The 18,790-nt window shown below is 43.3% G+C and overlaps 1 protein-coding gene across 10 annotated transcripts in view; it reads left to right on the forward strand.

Moving 5' to 3' along the window:
- The window catches only part of esrrb (estrogen-related receptor beta), a 48,108-nt gene that overhangs the window by 24,588 nt on the left and 4,730 nt on the right, over window positions 1-18,790 (forward strand). For 9 of the 10 annotated variants that reach the window (XM_039785960.1, XM_039785961.1, XM_039785962.1 and 6 more), the window contains 4 exons: window positions 824-949; window positions 7,034-7,144; window positions 7,688-7,849; window positions 16,893-17,162. In XM_039785960.1, coding sequence (XP_039641894.1) covers window positions 824-949; window positions 7,034-7,144; window positions 7,688-7,849; window positions 16,893-17,162 — 669 coding nt within the window. The remainder of the gene's footprint in view (window positions 1-823; window positions 950-7,033; window positions 7,145-7,687; window positions 7,850-16,892; window positions 17,163-18,790) is intronic. The other variant, XM_039785954.1, reaches the window with a different exon arrangement.

Here is an 18,790-nt window from a genome sequence, read left to right on the forward strand (position 1 = left end):
TAATAGGTTGTAGGGATGGGTTTGGGAGGAGGAGGATTTTGTTTAATTAATAAAATAACATAATGTTCTAAGTACATAGGATAAATAGGTTTGACCATAATTTTTACAACTGAAATAATTGTTTTGTAATTATAGAGGGAAAGTATCAAAAAAAAGGTACCGTTGGGTAACGGAACCGAATTTCAGGTATCGGTACCGATATTGGTTCAGTAGTAGCCTAAACAATGCATGTTTAATTTTAAGTTGAATTCATTGTAATTGTAGACTAGAGCTTGTATATATACATATATATATTTTGTTTTTCATGACAGCGATGGTGCTGTCAGTTAACCTTCTATGTTGCATCTTCAAAAGTGACACTGAATTTGAAACTGCAAATTGTAATTTCTGCATCTATTATCAAAGTATTTATTAGTAATACAGTGGAAATTAGTAGAAATGTGAATATTTGGTTAGCATGTTGATTTACGGTGTGTGGCCCTAAAATTTCTGGTTGCGCCCCTAAAATCTTCAGTTGGGGACCACTGTGGTCCTAGTGAAAAAGTTAGTCTGGAGTCCTGACACTACAGATTCTATAGGAAGTGCCCATGCCTGGTTGGCAAAAGATGGTTTATTATAGACCATCTGAGTACACATGGTGTTATCACATCAGCAGCAGCACCCAATTTACCATTAGGTTCTCTTTTGTGCCTGGTGAAATGCTTCCACCTCATATTATACCTAATATTTGAATATTTCCACAAACATTTAGTTTTAAATTGTAATTAATTAATACACTCTGGTTTTGTTAGTGATAACCTTGTCTTCTTCTTCTCCTCCTCAGGTAACATAGAATACAGCTGTCCTGCCACAAATGAGTGTGAGATCACAAAACGGAGACGCAAATCATGTCAGGCTTGTCGCTTCATGAAATGCCTCAAAGTGGGGATGCTCAAAGAAGGTAAGAAGAGTAAGAGCATTTTTATTATTCTTACACCCACAGATACATATACTGTACATATTTTGGTTTACAACGTACATATAACAGTTACGCAAATAAAGAAACCTCCATTGATCTGATAAGGGAGCATCTAGTGGAACATTACAGCATCACACACACCAGTTCTCATGATAGTTGTTACGTTAAGTCCCAGACTGCTTCAGCAATGAGTCCCACAGTATTTTTCATCTACCAGCCCAGAGTGAGAGATGCATACAACAGGCTGGCCTAGACAACAGTTCCCAGCCCCCCTGTCCTCCCCCTACCTACACAGCAGTAAATAATGTGCAGTTGAGCTGGGGACAGAAATATGCTGAATAGGTTGATCCTGCCATCTGAGTAATAGAAATGTAACAGTATTCTGCCTGGAAAGGCTCAAGCCGGGTCCCTGAGCACACACTGGGCACAGTCTCAGCTCTCCCCGGCATATTGATCCACTAAATGTTTTCCGAACATCTCAGCTCTCTTCCTGTGGATGGTTTTTTAAAGTCACGCCAGCAGGGAATTCAGTGACAATTAAACATGCTTCCGATGGATTTGTCTGGCTGGGTTTCCCCCCTCCCCATCACCCTGACTGAGTCCCCTGAGACCCCAAGGCTTGGCTGCTCTTCCACAGGAGGCACCTATCCTTCTCCTTTACCCCATTGCATTCTCACCTGCCTCTCTTTTTCTCCCTCTGTCTCATTCTCACTTGTTGGTTGCTCCAAAAGGGCCAGACAAATGAATAATGAAAGATATGTGGCTTGGGGGTGAAGTGGCGGTGTTATATTTATTCAAGCCTCCTCAGGGAGCATCTCAGGGACTCTGTAAGGAAACGTGTTTTCCTCGAGTGCTGATGAGTGTGGGTCAGGTAGCACTTATGTTGTTTGAAGTATGATTGTCCCTCATGTTTATACAGTAAGATAGATAGATAGCCAGATAGAAGCTCTGATAAATGAAATTCTGTACAAACTTCCACTTTTAAGTTCTCTGTCTATCTCAGTGTGCAGTATATATATATCCCACTATTATTCCTCCCATTATTCATAGAGAGTGGGATTTATAGATGCATATATATCCGGTCGCCAGCTAAGGCCAGAGTCATAGCCCGTATGGATCTCTACACAGTAACAGAATCCCTTGGACTGCATGCAGCCAGATAAAGCCTCAGTGCCAGAAAGACAGAGTAATCACATTACTATCTGATGAAAAATTTATGCCAATATATCATCTTGGAGAATAAGAGACGACTACAAAAATATGTAGCCGTGGCTATAAATGAATGACCAGTGTCAGGTCAGAGTAAAAAGAGTGTAAAACTCAAATATGCAGACTTTGGCTAAGCCCGAGGTTCTAATGCTGCACACTTCTGTGTATTCAGCACATTCCCAGAATAAGAATGACCCTCCTCTTTTACACAGCGGCTGTCATCACCACATGGCAACTATTATAACAGGCTGATTGAAGTCTTTTGCGCAGATGTTGTCATACTGTAGGTCCCTCTAAAATAGCCGATTTCTGTCATAATCAAAATGTATTAATATTAAAATAACACATTTGTTATGATTAACACAGAGCGGTGTGAAGTGCATTTTTTGTGTAAGCTCTGCCTTGAGGCCCGGCACTTTAAAGTCTCACCAAGACGAAATGGAAAGAGAGACACGTGGTCTCTGTCCACTGTAAGCTCTATGAAGCCATCGGCTCAACGCCATACTCAGGCCCAGAGTGTGGAGATGGCCACCGCTCATGTGACTGAGGTTGCCACTTACTTTCATTACTGCAGAAAGGTCACATTGTGTCTCAATGGAAAATCAACTAATTATAACTTTACAGCTCCAACAAAGTACAGTGCTGCCCCCCAATGAAACAGAAGTTTAAATCCATCTGTCTCTGAAAGAATAACTATATTAAACATCTTCTGAGGAAAGTAAGGTTAGATATTTCTGTTTTTATTTTTTTGATTCTCTCAGTAGTAAAATTCATGCAATAGTAGTATCTACTGAGCAAGCACAACAGCTGAAATCAGAACTTTCATATCTCAAAGGGGGTAAGGAAAATGGTCTTCGAAGATCCGCAGTCTGATTACAGGAGACCTACCTAAACCCTGTGTTGAGTCGCTGTATGTTCCCTTTACTGTATAAAGGAGAAAGTGATCAATAAAAGAATCCAATGTCAGGGGCAACAGGTTTTTCCTCTGATCAATGGAAACGGATCAGAGCTTAGAGCAAGAGAGAAGACAAGATACTGTTGAGAGATTACATTGACATCATTTAGTGGCAGTGACTTTTTTTCACCATCGCTCACTAACACACAGATCCCTCAACATGCATGACCATACACACACACACACACACCCACACACACACACACACACACACACACCAGTACAGAAAAATGTCTGTAAAGTTACATATATATATTTTTATCTGCAGCGTCGAGCAAAGACAATAGCTTTTTGTTCCATTGTCATCACTGTGTAACAGCGCTGTTTGTAAAGGTAGGTGTCTTATTGTGAGGACAGTGTGACAGTCATGAACATTACCTGAACGAAGGAGCAAAGTATGTTTGTGCTGATATACAATACACCTCTCATTGTTCAGCAGACTGGCATTCAAAGGACAACCACATCCCACAATAGCCCCATCATAGCCACATACGCAACATACAGAACATACACACAAACCACATTACACTCAACATGTATAATGCCTGATATACTAGACTCAAATGTTCTGCAGGCCATCTATACCAGTAAGACAAATACAGTCTGCATCCAAGATGCAATAATGGCAATAGTAAAGTAAGTAATAAAGAAGCTTTTTCTGAGGCAAAGTTTACTTAAAATGTTTGTTTTTTTTTTTTTAACAATACTGTAATTTAGAGCACTCTAAATTGTAGTTTAAGTAGCATTTAGTCTTTTCAATTAGCAGTAGAAGCAGGGACATCGGCTCACTGGGGATATTGTAGCTAACCTGTAAATGGACTATGTGACGAGGGTGTCAATATGCAGCCCCTGGTGTCAGCAGAAGGGGAGGATGGCAATGCGTGACAATTTTTCCGCTACCCTCGCTCATCGCCACTTGTGATTAAAAATGCTGCAACACACTTACAAGCATGCAAACCTGGCAACAGGGTCCCTTTGAAATAGTGCTGACGACAGCGGGGCGGCTTCCTTGAAAGGCAAGGTTCACCATGCCTTGCCATGTGGCCTTCTGATTTTCCCAGCTAAAATAGGGTCCGCCTAAGCCCCCCTTGGCATTGCCAACCATCCCAGACATCCTGACACTTTCCCCAGGGAGAGACAGCCAGAACAGGTGAGGGACTCAAAATAAGGGCCCCTACCACGGCCGTCCACACAAAGTGAGTGAAGACAGGCCCTTTTGTAGGAGTGTACTCGGAAAGGGATTATTATTGTTTTTGGAGAGAAAGAAGAGCCCTAGGTCAGCTGGCCTCAGCCCCCACCCCGAGGTCTGTGCTAATCCGTGCACAAATGCCAGCCGCCTTGGCCAAAAGCCCTCTCCCCCTGCACCCTGCTTTGAAGAGATGATACCCGAGCTCACCCGCTGCTACCCTCACTGCACTGTGTAGTGGGCCATAAATCAGTGAGATGACTTTGGATGAGGTAGTGCTCAAGTCTCTTCACACATTTGTAACACTCCTACTGTTTACTTAGGAGGGAGCACAACAGAGTCAGAAGCTTCGGGATCCGCCAAAGGGATATGAACCTCACAAAGGCCCCTATAAAGTCCCGACAGCATAAGTGAATGAATCCGTCTAGCTGCTCTTAATCACTCTCTCTTGCTCTCTGTCTGTATCTGGCCCTGTTGGACAGTAAAATGAGACAGGTTAGTGCCAATTTTTTCCTGTCAGCATCTGTTAATTATGGCCAGGACTGTTCTAATTAAAAGAGGCACCCATCTACCTTCATCACTGGCTTTACACTGGCTGACACAGCCACATGACTCAACCAGCAGAGAGGATCATGGAGAGCAGAACTGCCAACTGGCAGAGGCCGAGCACATCGCGAGAGCCGGAAGAAACTGTAATAAGTGGTGACATCACATTTGACAATGAAAAGAATTTTCCATCTCTACATTAGGAACGGGACCTTCTTGGCTAAATCTGAAACTTTTAAAGCACTTAAACGGAGGGTGTTTGAAGACTATTCTCAAGACACCTTCACAGAAATAAATCTTCCTTTTATATGTTACACATTAAAATAAATTTGTATTGCGTGTATTGTATGTGTGTGTGTGTGTAAAGCACAGGTAGTTGCCATCAGTTGATTCCCTGGTGCTTGCTGGGAAGGATGAGGCTCTGTTGGGAATTGGGGGTAATTAGGTTAGTGGGTTGTCAGTGTCAGGAAATTGAAAGACAATTCTAATCAGATTTGTGTTTCTAGGGAATCAAATAATTTATATAAGTAGAAGAAATCTCTGTTCTACAGTTACATGATAATACAGTTTACTGGACCCCCTCATGCCTTGAGTGTGAGGGAGAGGGAGCTTTGGCCACGTAAGATAATTGGTGAAAATCAAGAAGATATTTTGCATAAATCCACCGTAGAATTCCTCTTTGTTAAATGAAGGCCACCTTCTATCTTACATCATCTAATTTTCCTTCCCTCCTCCCCCGTTCAACGAGCGACCTCAAATCACTGTGCATGGGACACATCCAAACTCATCCCCTCCAAGAGCACTTGCTGATGGGCAAATTGTATTAGGCTCATTTGCAGTGGCCACACAATGCCCAGGTTTGACACCGTCCTCCCTGTTATAAAGTGATGAAATCATCAAGGAAGTGCTCTGGCTGCGGGTGTTGTTCGCTCAAAGGACGCGGTCGGCTGACAAATTAACTCCTCCTCCACCAAGCATTTCATTGAGCCTTTTCTCATCCACCCTTTAGTATTAAATTTATTTTGGTGGGGTTACATTATGCATACAACATGAATTGAAGGGATTCTCCTTCTTGACAGGATTAAGATATCAGGGATATTTAGGCTGTACGGTAGCAGTGACACGCTGGTCCAAATATGGGGATGCAGGATATAAATGTTTGCATACACTTGCATTAAATAACCAAATACCTGCCTGGTGGTATCAAATAAATAGAATAGCCTAGATGAAATATTTTAACTATGTTGAAAATTAATAGAATAGAAAAGACATTCAAATGTAAACATTCTTATCAAATAATGAGATAATAAATAACTTATGTTATGATGAGGCCGTCTTGACATTTACAGTATCAGTGTGCAACCTGGCCCCCTAGGTGTGGCTGGGAGTGATAAGGCCTCAGTGCTACTCCAGTGAAAGAGGGGTGAAATAAGGGTCTTTTATTGGATAGCAATACCTAGTTATCTATCTGCAGTATGACCGCAGATGTTTTGTACAGTGTGTGTGGGACTGTCTTTGCTTGTAGGCCGGTTAAGTTTATTTTTCTGGATACCGAAGAGCGCACACCTGAACTCACACAACCATACAAGCAAAGAGGCATGTAGCTGGCAGCTAATTAGTATGCAGTCTGCCTCACCCCAAAAGCTAAATAATTAGAAGGCCAGTCTGTGAGATCATTGACCCTGCGTTAAATATTCATATGTTTAGACCTGCTCTGGGCTCAGCTGTGTCACAGTAGACCAGCCAGGCATGGACCACATATGGGAAGGCAGCCGTGCCTCTGACACATTCTCTCACACACACACACACACACACACACACACACACACACACACACACACACACACACACACACACACACACACACACACACACACACAATGGAGTGCAAGCTCACTCACTCTCAGACACACACACTTATGCCACTATGCAGTCCTTTTACACTATTGCTTTTACACATGATCTAGAATATGTTAGGGTGTCACCTCTGATCATCATGCTACATTTTTGTTCTAGTGTAATAGATGAAAGATTTAATTGCGGCTTTACTACAGTATCACCCTTTATCTGATATATTTATTAGCTCAACCAAAATTTAATTTCCATGTATTTTGATATCCCTCTATTGTGGAAAAAATACCCTCTTAATCTCATGTCCCTTTTGTCGTTTCTAACCCAGGGGTTCGTCTGGACCGCGTGCGAGGGGGCAGACAGAAGTACAAGCGGAGGTTGGATACAGAAAACAACCCTTACCTGGGCTTGACGCTCCCCCCTCCCACTAAAAAGCCTCGTGAGTACTGCTCCGTCACTAGCTCATTGTCTCCCTCCTTTGCCGCCCCTTTTCTGCAAGGCCAGCATGTAGGTGAAGCTGAGGTAAAATTCTAGGCCAGCCTCATGTTCGTCCTGTCTTTTCCATGTTTGGGCAGATGAAAGATCATTGATCTGAAAAATGGGCCAGGTATTGTTTTGGTCAGAGCTGAATTATGATAAGTCTATGAGCAGATGTTAAACATTGACAGAGTGCTCGAGGACACTAGTGTCTCACATTTTCACACATACATTTTTTCCTACCTGCGGGCATTCTGTAGGGATAAGAGCTTTCAGTGCCTATATTTCACTCATACAAATTCAAGCTCCATCCATTAGTTTGCATAATGAGACCGAGAAAGAAACTGTGAAAGTGAGACCACCATTCTACAGTGTGTTACAATTTCACCGATGCCCAATGTTTATCAGCACGGTGGATCTTTGTGCCTCGCTGAGCTTTGCAGTGATATGACCTTTGACCTCTGCTTTGCTTTGACATCCCCCCTTCTTCCTCTTCTATCCTCAGTCACAAAGATAGTGTCTCACCTGTTGGTGGCGGAGCCAGAGAAGATCTATGCCATGCCTGACCCCACCATGCCGGAGAGCGACATCAAGGCTCTGACCACGCTGTGCGACCTGGCTGACCGAGAGCTGGTGGTCATCATCGGCTGGGCCAAGCACATTCCAGGTATAAAACAAATGATTTTTGCTTCCTTTTTTCATCTTTTTTTTACCTTTCTGCTCTGTCCTATTTCCCCCAGTTTTATTTCTTTCTGTCTCCTCTCCACACACACTGTATGAAAAAACATGTGCACTCACACACACGTAGATAATTAATGACAGCAGCTCATACAGCCTCAGGATGTGTGGAGAATGTGGGGGGGGGGGGTGCAAAATGGACATAGCCGTGCAAGAAACAAATCAATAGAGTGCATCTAAAACCCCTGCATTGAACGGAAAAGGGGGGGGACACAGTCCCAGTGCCAACGTATGTTGTAATCACCAGGGAGATTTAGAACAAAGTTAGGGACCTGCCCAACCAAACAAGACATCATATCACACACACACATACACACAAACGCACTCAAGCGCAAGCACACATACATTGAATTATTGATGGCCATAATCATGTTTCTTCCTTGCCCCATAGACATTCTGATAGACGAGGTGTTAGGTTATAAGAGGCTGTTGAATTAAGGATACAGCCCCTCACGTCAGCACAGATTTTGCTTCCTTCAAGAGTTTTCCTCTGATTTTGACAGAGAACACATTGTTTAGCAGCTCTTTTTTTTGCAACCGAGGCAGATTCTCCTTGATCTTGAGCTTGACCCCCATAACTCTATAACATTACTGTGCTGTAGGCATGAAGGGGTAACAAACTAAATGAATGTGTCCCTCAGTGGCACCTCCATAACCTCTTCTTCTCATCAGCATAACTTGGGCAGGCACAGAGCTGTCAGCATGCAGGAAATGTGCGACATCAGTACAGCACTGACACTCTCACACACACACACACACACACACACACACACACACACACACACACACACACACACACTGTCTGACTCTCTCTCACGCACACACACATACATCCAAGTGTGCATGCTTTTGAATCATACCAGTTAAGATAAATTTCAACCCCAATTCATAGATTAAGAAGGTGCATTTATTTTAAGTAAGGTGAAATGGACTCCAGCTGACCTCGGGCAGGTGCATTTTGTACTGAAAAGGTATTAGAGAAGGAGGGGTATTAATCAGGTACAGATCTGATAGTAAGGAGATTAGAGATGGATATGCTCCCAGCCCGTGGCCTCACCCCCGGCCCCTTACGCGTCTAAACTGTTTGGATCACTCCCTACAGGCCCTGCATGGTCAGCACACTGAGAGTTTAACAAGGAGCTTAGTCAGGACCGGATCACAACTGACCCGATAACACACTCTCATCGTTGTGACCCAAAAATTACACCAGCGTCGCAGACATGCACAAAAACAACTACATTCCTGTGCTGGCTGCTGAGTAGACTGTGCAAGCATAGAGGCAGAACTCACTAAGACACGCACGCATATGTACAGATAAGAGATGAGTCTGTCATGTTTTTATATTTACTGTGGAAGAAATTATTTCACAGGTAATCTGAGGCCTTTGATTAGCCTGAAGCCGGTGTAATTAATATAGCCTCCACACACCATTTAATATACAGTCCGTGTTAAGGGCTTTAACTTGTATCCTGAAGTGCATCATCATGTTAATATGTGTACATTCTATCTCGGATTTTGTGTGTGTCATAGTGTTGAAGCTCTGTTAATCAGATTAGACTAACACGTATTGCACAGTGGATAGATTCATAATGTTAATGGGATTTGCTGCACATATTGTTGCAGAGGACTTGTCATTCCAACTGCGTTAATAATGACCCAAAGCCTGGGGCGGCCTCTAGCTCACCCAGTAAGAGTGTTCGCCCCGTGTTGGCTGAGTCCTGCAGCGGCGCAGGGTCTCTGCTCCTGCGTCTCTCTGCTCCTGCGTCTCTCTCCCCCTTTCATATCTGTTGACTGTAATAAAGGGAAAAGCCCCAAAAAATAATCTTATAAAAACATAATGACCCAAAACCTGACGCGGTAAGCATGAGTGACTGTTCCAACTATGAGTGAGAACCTGGAACTTGACGGATACTTTAAACAATGTGCAGCACCTGTAAGATGGTAGACTTTAAGTAGATTATTCTGATCTGCTTCTGTATAAATACACACAGTCAAACTTGTGCTTTTGTTTTATATTTTATATTTGTTTGTCATCTTTTTTTACGTATATCATAGAATCACACATATACTTTTAGATTAAAAAGAAAATTTGACAGAATAAAGTCTTTTCAGCTTTTCAGCCTGTCTGTCCTTTTGGTGCTGTCTGTATTAGGACAGTAGGTGTCCTCTGGCCATGAAATGGCTGCATAATTGAGTTGTACATGGCTGAACCTGATCAGAAACGGTTCACTGGTTGAGCGAGACTCCATGCACCAACACTCCATGCAACAACGGTACCCCAGGGCAACGTACCATGCTCACTTCTACCACATTTCTCCCTCCATCCGCTCCGGGACAAGAAAGGAACAGGGGAAAAAACTGCTGATTGCATTCTGATAGATTTTTGCAGCCTTAGGCAATGGAATTAAAAAGATTAACAGTTCATTATGAAGTAGACCACATTGATTAGGCCATTGACAGATGGGCCAATAACTAAAGTCCAAATGTAACAATTTAAATGTCGTGAAAATTGGCACTTACCTTTTCCCAATTGATTTTTAATTTCCCCTATTCTCAGCTAACATTTGAAAATGTGTTTCAAAATTGGCATAATGTGGAGTAGAGTGGCCCTATTGAGTTTTAATTGGAGGGCGATTGGAGGATATCAAAGCTCTATCATTAGTGTAGATGGTATATTTGCCTTACAGGGTCCAATGTCAACTTTGTCATCCTGGCTCTATTGAGCATACCATGAAAGGTCAGTTTGCACACATGATGTGCTTTTCAGGTTTTACAGATTTTTGTTCTACAATTTCAGAAATCAAGAACACAATTAATCAATCGGATCAGGTGCACTTGTTATCTTAGTTTAATGAGGCAGATATTGAAGGCTGGTGTCACATATCTGCCATTGCCAGACTGTAGCCTTGCCCTCTTTCTGAATCTGCCTTTGATTAATTGATAATCACTGCGGAGCTTTTGGACACTAGTGTCACTGCTCCAAATAGCACCATGGAGCAGAGTCTAACACGGCTGTTGCCTGAGGGGGGTAGGGTCATTAGGAGCAGTGTTAGGGGGATGCTGACAGATGGCTTGTTGCTCGTAAGGTGCTAACAACCTTTGACACACATAGCAGTTCACTGTCCACCCCTCTGGCCCCTTCCATCCCGTAAAGCAGCATTTCACTCCGTCCTAGAGGTTTAGGGATGTATACTGACAGCTTTAATACCCTAGAACCTGTTTACCACCTTGACATTGCTGCCTTCTTCAGGAGTGGCGGGATACCAGTGTGACCCCTGTGGCCTTATGCCACCCCACATTGCTTCCCACCCGCAGTGGGAATGTCATGTGTTCATATGTAAAAACTGCCATGCATGCTGCTTATTCAAGAGGTACTCGTTTGGTGTTTGCCCGCTCCCCATCTTCCCAGGGGTGTTTTCAGCTGGGAATTCTCGGAAGGCTAAAGGGCCAAGCAAACATTGACTCTCTGCTGCTGCTTTGCTCCTACACAATAAAATATATTTCTGCTCTGGCATGTCACCCCTAGAATGTAAAATATTCAAACAGCATGTTTACGACCTAAATACATTTAGATTTTTTTAATGCTTAAAAATAATTTCATCATTGTGTGTTATTGCATTTTTCAGTGTTAGATTTAGATCAGATTAATCTAATGAAATTGTCTTGTTGGTGTTGTTCTATTCATTACTGGCGTTTTGGGAATAGTCATCATCTGTGCTTTATTGGATTGCAGCTCATCAGCTCCGCATTTGACAGACAACCGCCTGGTGGGTTAGTTGTTAGCATGGAGGCAGCGATGTTAAAAAGAGATCGCGCCTCTTGTATGTTGTCGTGTTTGTGTCAGCTCAACCCTCCACCATAATCACCCACCCACCCATCAGCCCACCCTCCTCCAGCCCCCTCTGGGCTCCTGTTTTCTCTTTGCCATTAAATTGTGAAATCTACTTACTGTGTTGCCAGCCTGATCCCACTCAAGCTGCGTAATCTCCTTGTAATAGTGTGAATACTGCCCGGCAATAAATCAGCACCTCATCAGTGCACTTTATTAAATATAGACACCAACAGACAGCTCTTAGTATATTCAATTTACCCTCTGACGTAGGCTTCAACACAGGAGATAAAGATAGATTGAGCAATCAGGTGGATGCTGAGGCCTGAACCCCGGCATGAGAGCGAGAGGAAGGCGGAAAAGCTGCAGGGAGATTGAGATGGGGGCGTATTGGAGGCAGACAGGCAGTCAGGAGAATGCAGGGCCAGGAAAGGGACATCTGCCAGGCAGGGTGGGGGAGGGCTTTGTTTAGCTACTGTGACACATGAGCAGGTACATCCAGCATCACAATTATGTGTGTGCACTGTTCATATTGTCATCAAGTTGAATCTAAAATCTGAAACTGTAACATCGGTGTCAAATTTGGTGTCATATTTTATATAAAATGCTTTGTAGGAAATCTTATATGCTGAAAAAGTGCCTTAAAGTGATCGTCAGCAGAGCGCCATCCCTCATTAAGCAATGTTGCTTGATGGCAGCGGAGATAAATTATGTGTAATTATGGCAATGATTAAAGCCTGATTCGCCCCGGCCTATGGGGCTTAACAGAGATATGTAACGTCAGTATTGGGCAGTGGGACCCTAGGGAGGGCTAAAGACTTTTCTGTTAGGGTCAGGAGGTCATAGGGTGCAGATTAAAACAAGGGGATTACTGTATTTAACGTTCTTCAACCTTATAACGTTCACAGGCTACTGGTCAAATCAACCATTCCAAAGCTACTTACAATGGGATAATGGGCTGGTTATTACGTTAAAAGAAGGCAGATAGCGGACTCTCCTGAAAGTCAGCGCAAGAAGAAAAATCATCAACCTCTTTTTCACCCAGTCAATTTAGTTTGTATTGACATGATTTTGTCCCATATAAAAACAGCCTTTGTGTCATCAAATCAGTGTCCAGGGAATGCTCGCAGCAAACTGAGCTGTTTGTGTTGTACATGTGGCTGGACTGCAGGTCAAATTATTTATGTCAAGCGCAGCAATTTATTACCAAGCTGCTATTGATTGGGTCCTCCTGACGCTGTCATGTAAATTCAAGAAGAATCATGGTCGGCAGCTGCACACACACACAGATCCACACAAACAAGCCTGTGCACACACACACACACACACACACACACACACACACACACAGAAGCTGCTCAAAATTGCCCTTCATTCCTGTATTGGTTATACATCTTACATCGTAGTGTGCCACATCAGAGGAATCTATACAAATCAGAGGTGCATACATTTTCCCCTTGTCCCCTTTTTTTTCAAACTGCCATCTAAAATAAAAAGCTTTGATATAGAATAAGCTTATGGCAGCATGATCATTCTGCTCAGTTTGAGGTTAGAAAAAAAGAAAGACGTGCGGAACCTCTGGGGTCCAGTTAGGGGCAGTTTTACTCCAACTGGAGCCCGGAGAGCTCTTGACTTGGCTGAGGTGAGATTGCCGCTGGGCAGAAGTCTTCAGGGCCTGCTTGTCCTTCTGATAGCTAGCCATGATAGATCAGCTGCTGTCCAGCCAGAATTACTCTCTTTCCTCTTTCTATCTCCCTTTTCCTTTTCTCCTCATGCTCCCCTTTTCACTGCCTGCTGCTGCTCTCTTTCTCTCTTCCTTATCTCCCTCTCTGGTCCATATCTTCTCCTCTCTTTTATCCTCTATTTCTCTCTCTCGCTATTTTTTTTCTTCCTTTTTACCCTCTGTCTGCTCTGTTGTCTGATTGAGGGTGAGTTACGAGGGGGCTGCAGCTGGAGGGGGCCACCGTGCCTCGTAATTACATCTCTTTTTATTACCTGCGCTAATGGCCCTCGGGGAGAGGGAAACAATAATAAATTAATAGAATATGAACTCCAGCTCAACAGAAATCTACAGCATTTCATTTTGGACCGTCCTGTGCTCTGGCAGATGAAACGGTGCTCTGATTAATCTCTGCGAGGGGTTTGAAGCAGCCGTCTGTGGGTTTGGGCTGCCCCCTCTTGCCCACAGCCGAGTGCTTTTGGGGAGATAAAGGGAGAGGTGATGGTTTTGGCTTCTGTTGTTGGTCTTTAGTGATCTTGCTTTCACCCTTTGAGCTATGAATGATAATGTAATGATGCAGTTAGTGGTCAGTTGGGCTGCTCTGTAGTGTTGTTTCTCTTTCACCTATATTTCAATTTTTTTCTTTTTGTTGATTATACTAAATTTCAGTCATACCAATGCAGAATTAAATATGTCCCCTGTGATCATTTTGAAAGTGAAAATCCCTCTGAGGCATATGGTTGCTATATGAGCAGGGTGCTTAAGTCAAAGTGAACAAAGAAAAGCACTGCATTGTTATTATCTCTGTATACCTGCCACAACACACTTCCAGACAGAAATCTGCCGGTGCACTCAGCAGTGGAGTGGAAAAGGCCCTTCAAACGCGCAGACAGGCTTCTCTGATTTGGTCAATATTGTGTCATGTTTGGTCAAACCCCGCCAAGGCAGTGGGCTGGAAATGAAGATGTAAATATTGATATTTCATTAGAGGAAATCACCCACTCCGACGGCACTTAACCGGGCCACCTTCAGAGTGCGGCGGCCGGAGCGCGTGTGACCTGCAGAGTCGGGAAGTCACTTCATTACTCGATTAAATTGAGTGGAAAAAGGCGAGGCACCGACACGAGATCCCATTTGGAGCGATAATTTAGGCCCTGAAGAGAGGGGATGGAGCAGGGGAAAAACACCACCTTCCATCGCACAACACTGAATTAAATTCAAGGACTTTTAGCGTCAAAGGTAATTGTAGGCTGCTGGTCTGCATGTGTGCATATGGTTGAGAGGTGTCTGCTGTATCAGAACAACGCTAAAGCCTCTCCAACAAACCCTGAACAAGGCCTTCACACGAGCTGTCACATTGGAAACAGCGCTTTAGTTCCGCTTCAGCCCTCCTTGGCATTAAAAGGCTAGAAAAGCCTTGCCTGGGATTGTGATGCCAACCTGATGCGGCAATCAAGACCACGTCCACGCTTGCATGACAATTTTCCCTCCAGCCAGTCCACAGTCAGTACAACTTAATAGCCATGTATGCAGACAAGGAAATAACATAACAAAAGATTTTAAGATGCAGTCTGGATATGTGTAATGGTACAGGCCTTTACAAAATATGGCTTATTGCCTCCACTGATAATGGCCAAGTGTTTTGAGTGCTTTCGGCAGTTTGCTTTGTTGGGTCTAATTTGGGCTCGTCAGACCTCTGACCAGTCCAGCTGGGCACCAGCACCTTTCTGTTAGCACTCTATTCTACTGACTATTGATTCCCCTTCAAAATGTGAAGGCCCTCACATTCTGATCACAATCAATTAATTAATGTATCCTCCAGCTCTTCCCCTGCAGTGGTCATCACCACGATAAGGGAAATTGAACACTCAGGTACTACTCTCCCTGGCTCTTCTTTTCTCTCTGCCTGACTCTCTCTCTCTCCATCGTGTTTCTTTTTCACTTTCTCTCACGCTTCCTCATCATGTCTCTTGTTCTTCTCAACCTGCACATGTGCGCGTGCGTGCATGTGTGTGTGTTTTCATGGTGTCCTGGCAAAAGAAGATAAACATCAGGCTCCCCAGTGAGATCATTTATATTTAAGAATAGGTGCAGTGAGCGCCCTGGTCAATACTGTAATCTATCGCCTCTTAATCACGCAGTGGCAGGTAGCGTGGCAACAGCAAACTTGTAAAAGCAATCATATTAATCAGGGGCGGAGCTGAAGAGCCTAATGTGCTGTCAGAATGGGCCGCCTGCAGGCATGCTGTGCAGCAGGAGGGGAGGTGGGAGATGGAGGGGAAAGAGTGGGGGGTGTTCATGCAGTTTATTGACAGCTGAAGGGTAGTACGTAGGAAAAAAGGATGAGATGGCTATCTGCTCCTCACTCTCTTTTCCTTTCTCTTTTTGCCTTTACCCTTTTTAATTTGTTTGAGTTTCTCACAGCTCATCTTTTGGGGATCTCACCGTTTGTTTTATTTAATGTTCTATTTTGAGCATATGTAGTGGTGTTGAAGGGGAAATGACAGTGGTTTGATGTGCCCGAGCCAATTTCAGCTCATCCAGCTGCTGTTGGAGAATGAGGCCCTGGGTTTAAGCAGGTCTTCAGGCTGGGCTTGAATCATGTGACCCCTGTGCTCTCTGCTCTGTGTGTGTGTGTGTGTGTGTGTGTGTGTGTGTGTGTGTGTGTGTGTGTGTGTGTGTGTGTGTGTGTGTGTGTGTGTGTGTGTGTGTGTGTGTGTGTGTGGGGTGTGTGTGTGTGTGGGGTGTGTGTGTGTGTGGGGGGGGGGGGTGTTTTTTTTTTTTTTGTGCATACATTATAGGTGTCATGATCCGCATGTGCACATGTGTGTCAGTTTTGTTTTCCTGGTTGACACATGTTTATGTATCTGTGCGTGTTGCTGTGCGTGTATGTATGTCCTCTCATCACCTCCTCCTGCGACACAGTGCATGTCATGTCCTCAACCCCTCCAATGAGAATGTGTCTCAGTGCTAATCCCCCTGCACACCAATAGAGGTGTGACAGGATACAAGGGGTAACCATATGGCTTTGTGTATCCCAGACCTTTGCACCGATTTACTGTCCTCACTTACACTAAAGCCCACTCAAGTGCTCTGACACCGGCTTCAAAGAGGAACTTCCACTGTGCATTTAAAATTAAACACCACTCTCCAACATGTGCCTCGACATGTACTCCAAGCTACGTGGGCTTGACAAGTCGTGTTTGGTTTACTGATCAAGTCAAAGTGCCGTCTGTTCTTTTACTTTGAAATACTTTCTTTTACTTTTTAAAACTCTTATGAAAGAAGACGGTCTGGTTGAAGAGGTACACCTATGCATGTTTGAACAGAAATTCATAAACACAAAGACTCTGCTCCATTTTTATTTCCCCTCTGTCATGCAGTCTTCCTGTCCTCAAACAGTTCCCCCCTCTGTCCCCCCAGGCTTTTCCTCTCTCTCTCTGGGAGACCAGATGAGTTTACTGCAAAGCGCCTGGATGGAGATCCTCATCCTCAGCATCGTGTTCCGCTCGCTGCCATACGAGGACGAGCTGGTGTACGCCGAAGACTACATCATGGACGAGGAGCACTCGCGGCTGACGGGCCTGCTCGACCTCTACGTCTCCATCCTGCAGCTGGTCCGCAAATACAAGAAGCTCAAAGTGGAGAAGGAGGAGTTTGTCACCCTCAAGGCCATCGCTCTCGCCAACTCAGGTGGGCCGTCTTCAACACACCGACGCATCATAAATACCATTCAGGTGGCAATTTAATGAAAACTGCAGTATATCTTAAATGAGCATCAGGAAAAATATAAAATAACCTCAATAAAAAAGTGAAATGATTTATTTCATTTGATTTCATAATCACAAAAAGTATATATATAGTATATAGTATGTATATATATATATATATATATATATATATATATACATACTATATATATATAGTATAGTAATTTATAATAATAACATAACAATTGTGTTAATAATATGAAAGCAGCATAAATCACTGTTATTCTAATTTAGCCATCTAGTCATCTTATTAACCATATATGTAAATAATCTATTTTTTATATTTATAATTATAGTTACTTTCAGAAGAACAAACCCGTCAATATTACCCCTACTGTTTCATTCCATAATGTCATTTATTTTTGTTTTAAAAACATCTTATTATTCTGACTCAGTTTTTCTAATTAATGTTGTAAAAGCATTATTGCATTCAGTGAAATATGACAAAATAATAGTAGATTTCTTGCACAATAAATGCAAACCAAAAATCAATTTGACTTTACTGAAATAACAAATTCATATGCACACAATATATGAAGAATACACTGAAGTTGTAGTTATTCTTTTAAAATAAAGACATTTTTATAAAAGTGTATTACTCACTCAGAATATTTAGCTTTTTCCTGACTGGTCCTCTGAGTAATGCACATTAGACTACACTAGTGTATAATATCCAGAAAAAGTAAGGTATTGTCTGACACAGTTTCAGAAATGACATTTCTTAGTTTTTCAGGAGTTTTTCAGTGTAACCTTTAGTTTGGGACGTGAGATGGAGAGATGGAGAGAAGATAAGGGCAGTGTATGGGAAAGAGGGATGGAGGAGTGAGCTTTTTTTAATTGAACACCTTCCATGTTGTGGTATTTCTCCAGCACTCCCTCTCCTCGCTCTTTCTCCATCTCCATAACAGTAGCTGCAGGGCACAGCAGCCACGGGAGATAAATTTAGCATTTCATTAGGAGCACAGGGGCTGTCAATAAAATGTGTTAAGTCGAATGGAATGAGTATCAGCGAGTGATGGGCCTCGTTTGTTCCAATGCGAAGACGGCACGCCGCTATTGACAGGCTCCTTTTGAGCAGGCAGGACCTGTCCCGCTCTGATCAATGCACGCCTGGGTCACTGGGCCGCTTTCCCTTGTTTTGTCCAGGGCTGAAAAATGAAAATGCTGATGGTGGGCCTTTGCTTTCAGACAACAGTGCTTTGATAGGGAGGAGGGGTGTGGGAACGAGGAGAGATGGGGGTCGAGGAGAGAAGAGGAAGAGGGGGCGGGGGTGTCCAGAATGTTAGAACAAGGTCTCTGGGAGATCGCTCTCCTGGGAGCCCCTCTGTCTGACAGCTGTGAAAATTCATAGCGATTGATTTTGTAATTAGCAGTTTATCAATCGGATCGACGTGAGCTCACTGATGGATTGCGAGGAAATTGTTTCTTCAAAGTTGTTTTTTAGTCTGCCCCTCCTCCAAAGACTACACACTGCGTGTTTGCTGTCTCCTGCACTCTTTTCCTGCCCATCTCTTGAGTTGTCTCTGTTTTTATTTTCTCCTCTCTTTTTTT

This window comes from Perca fluviatilis, chromosome 20 (assembly GCF_010015445.1).
Source record: "Perca fluviatilis chromosome 20, GENO_Pfluv_1.0, whole genome shotgun sequence".
In the NCBI taxonomy this organism is placed as follows: domain Eukaryota; kingdom Metazoa; phylum Chordata; class Actinopteri; order Perciformes; family Percidae; genus Perca; species Perca fluviatilis.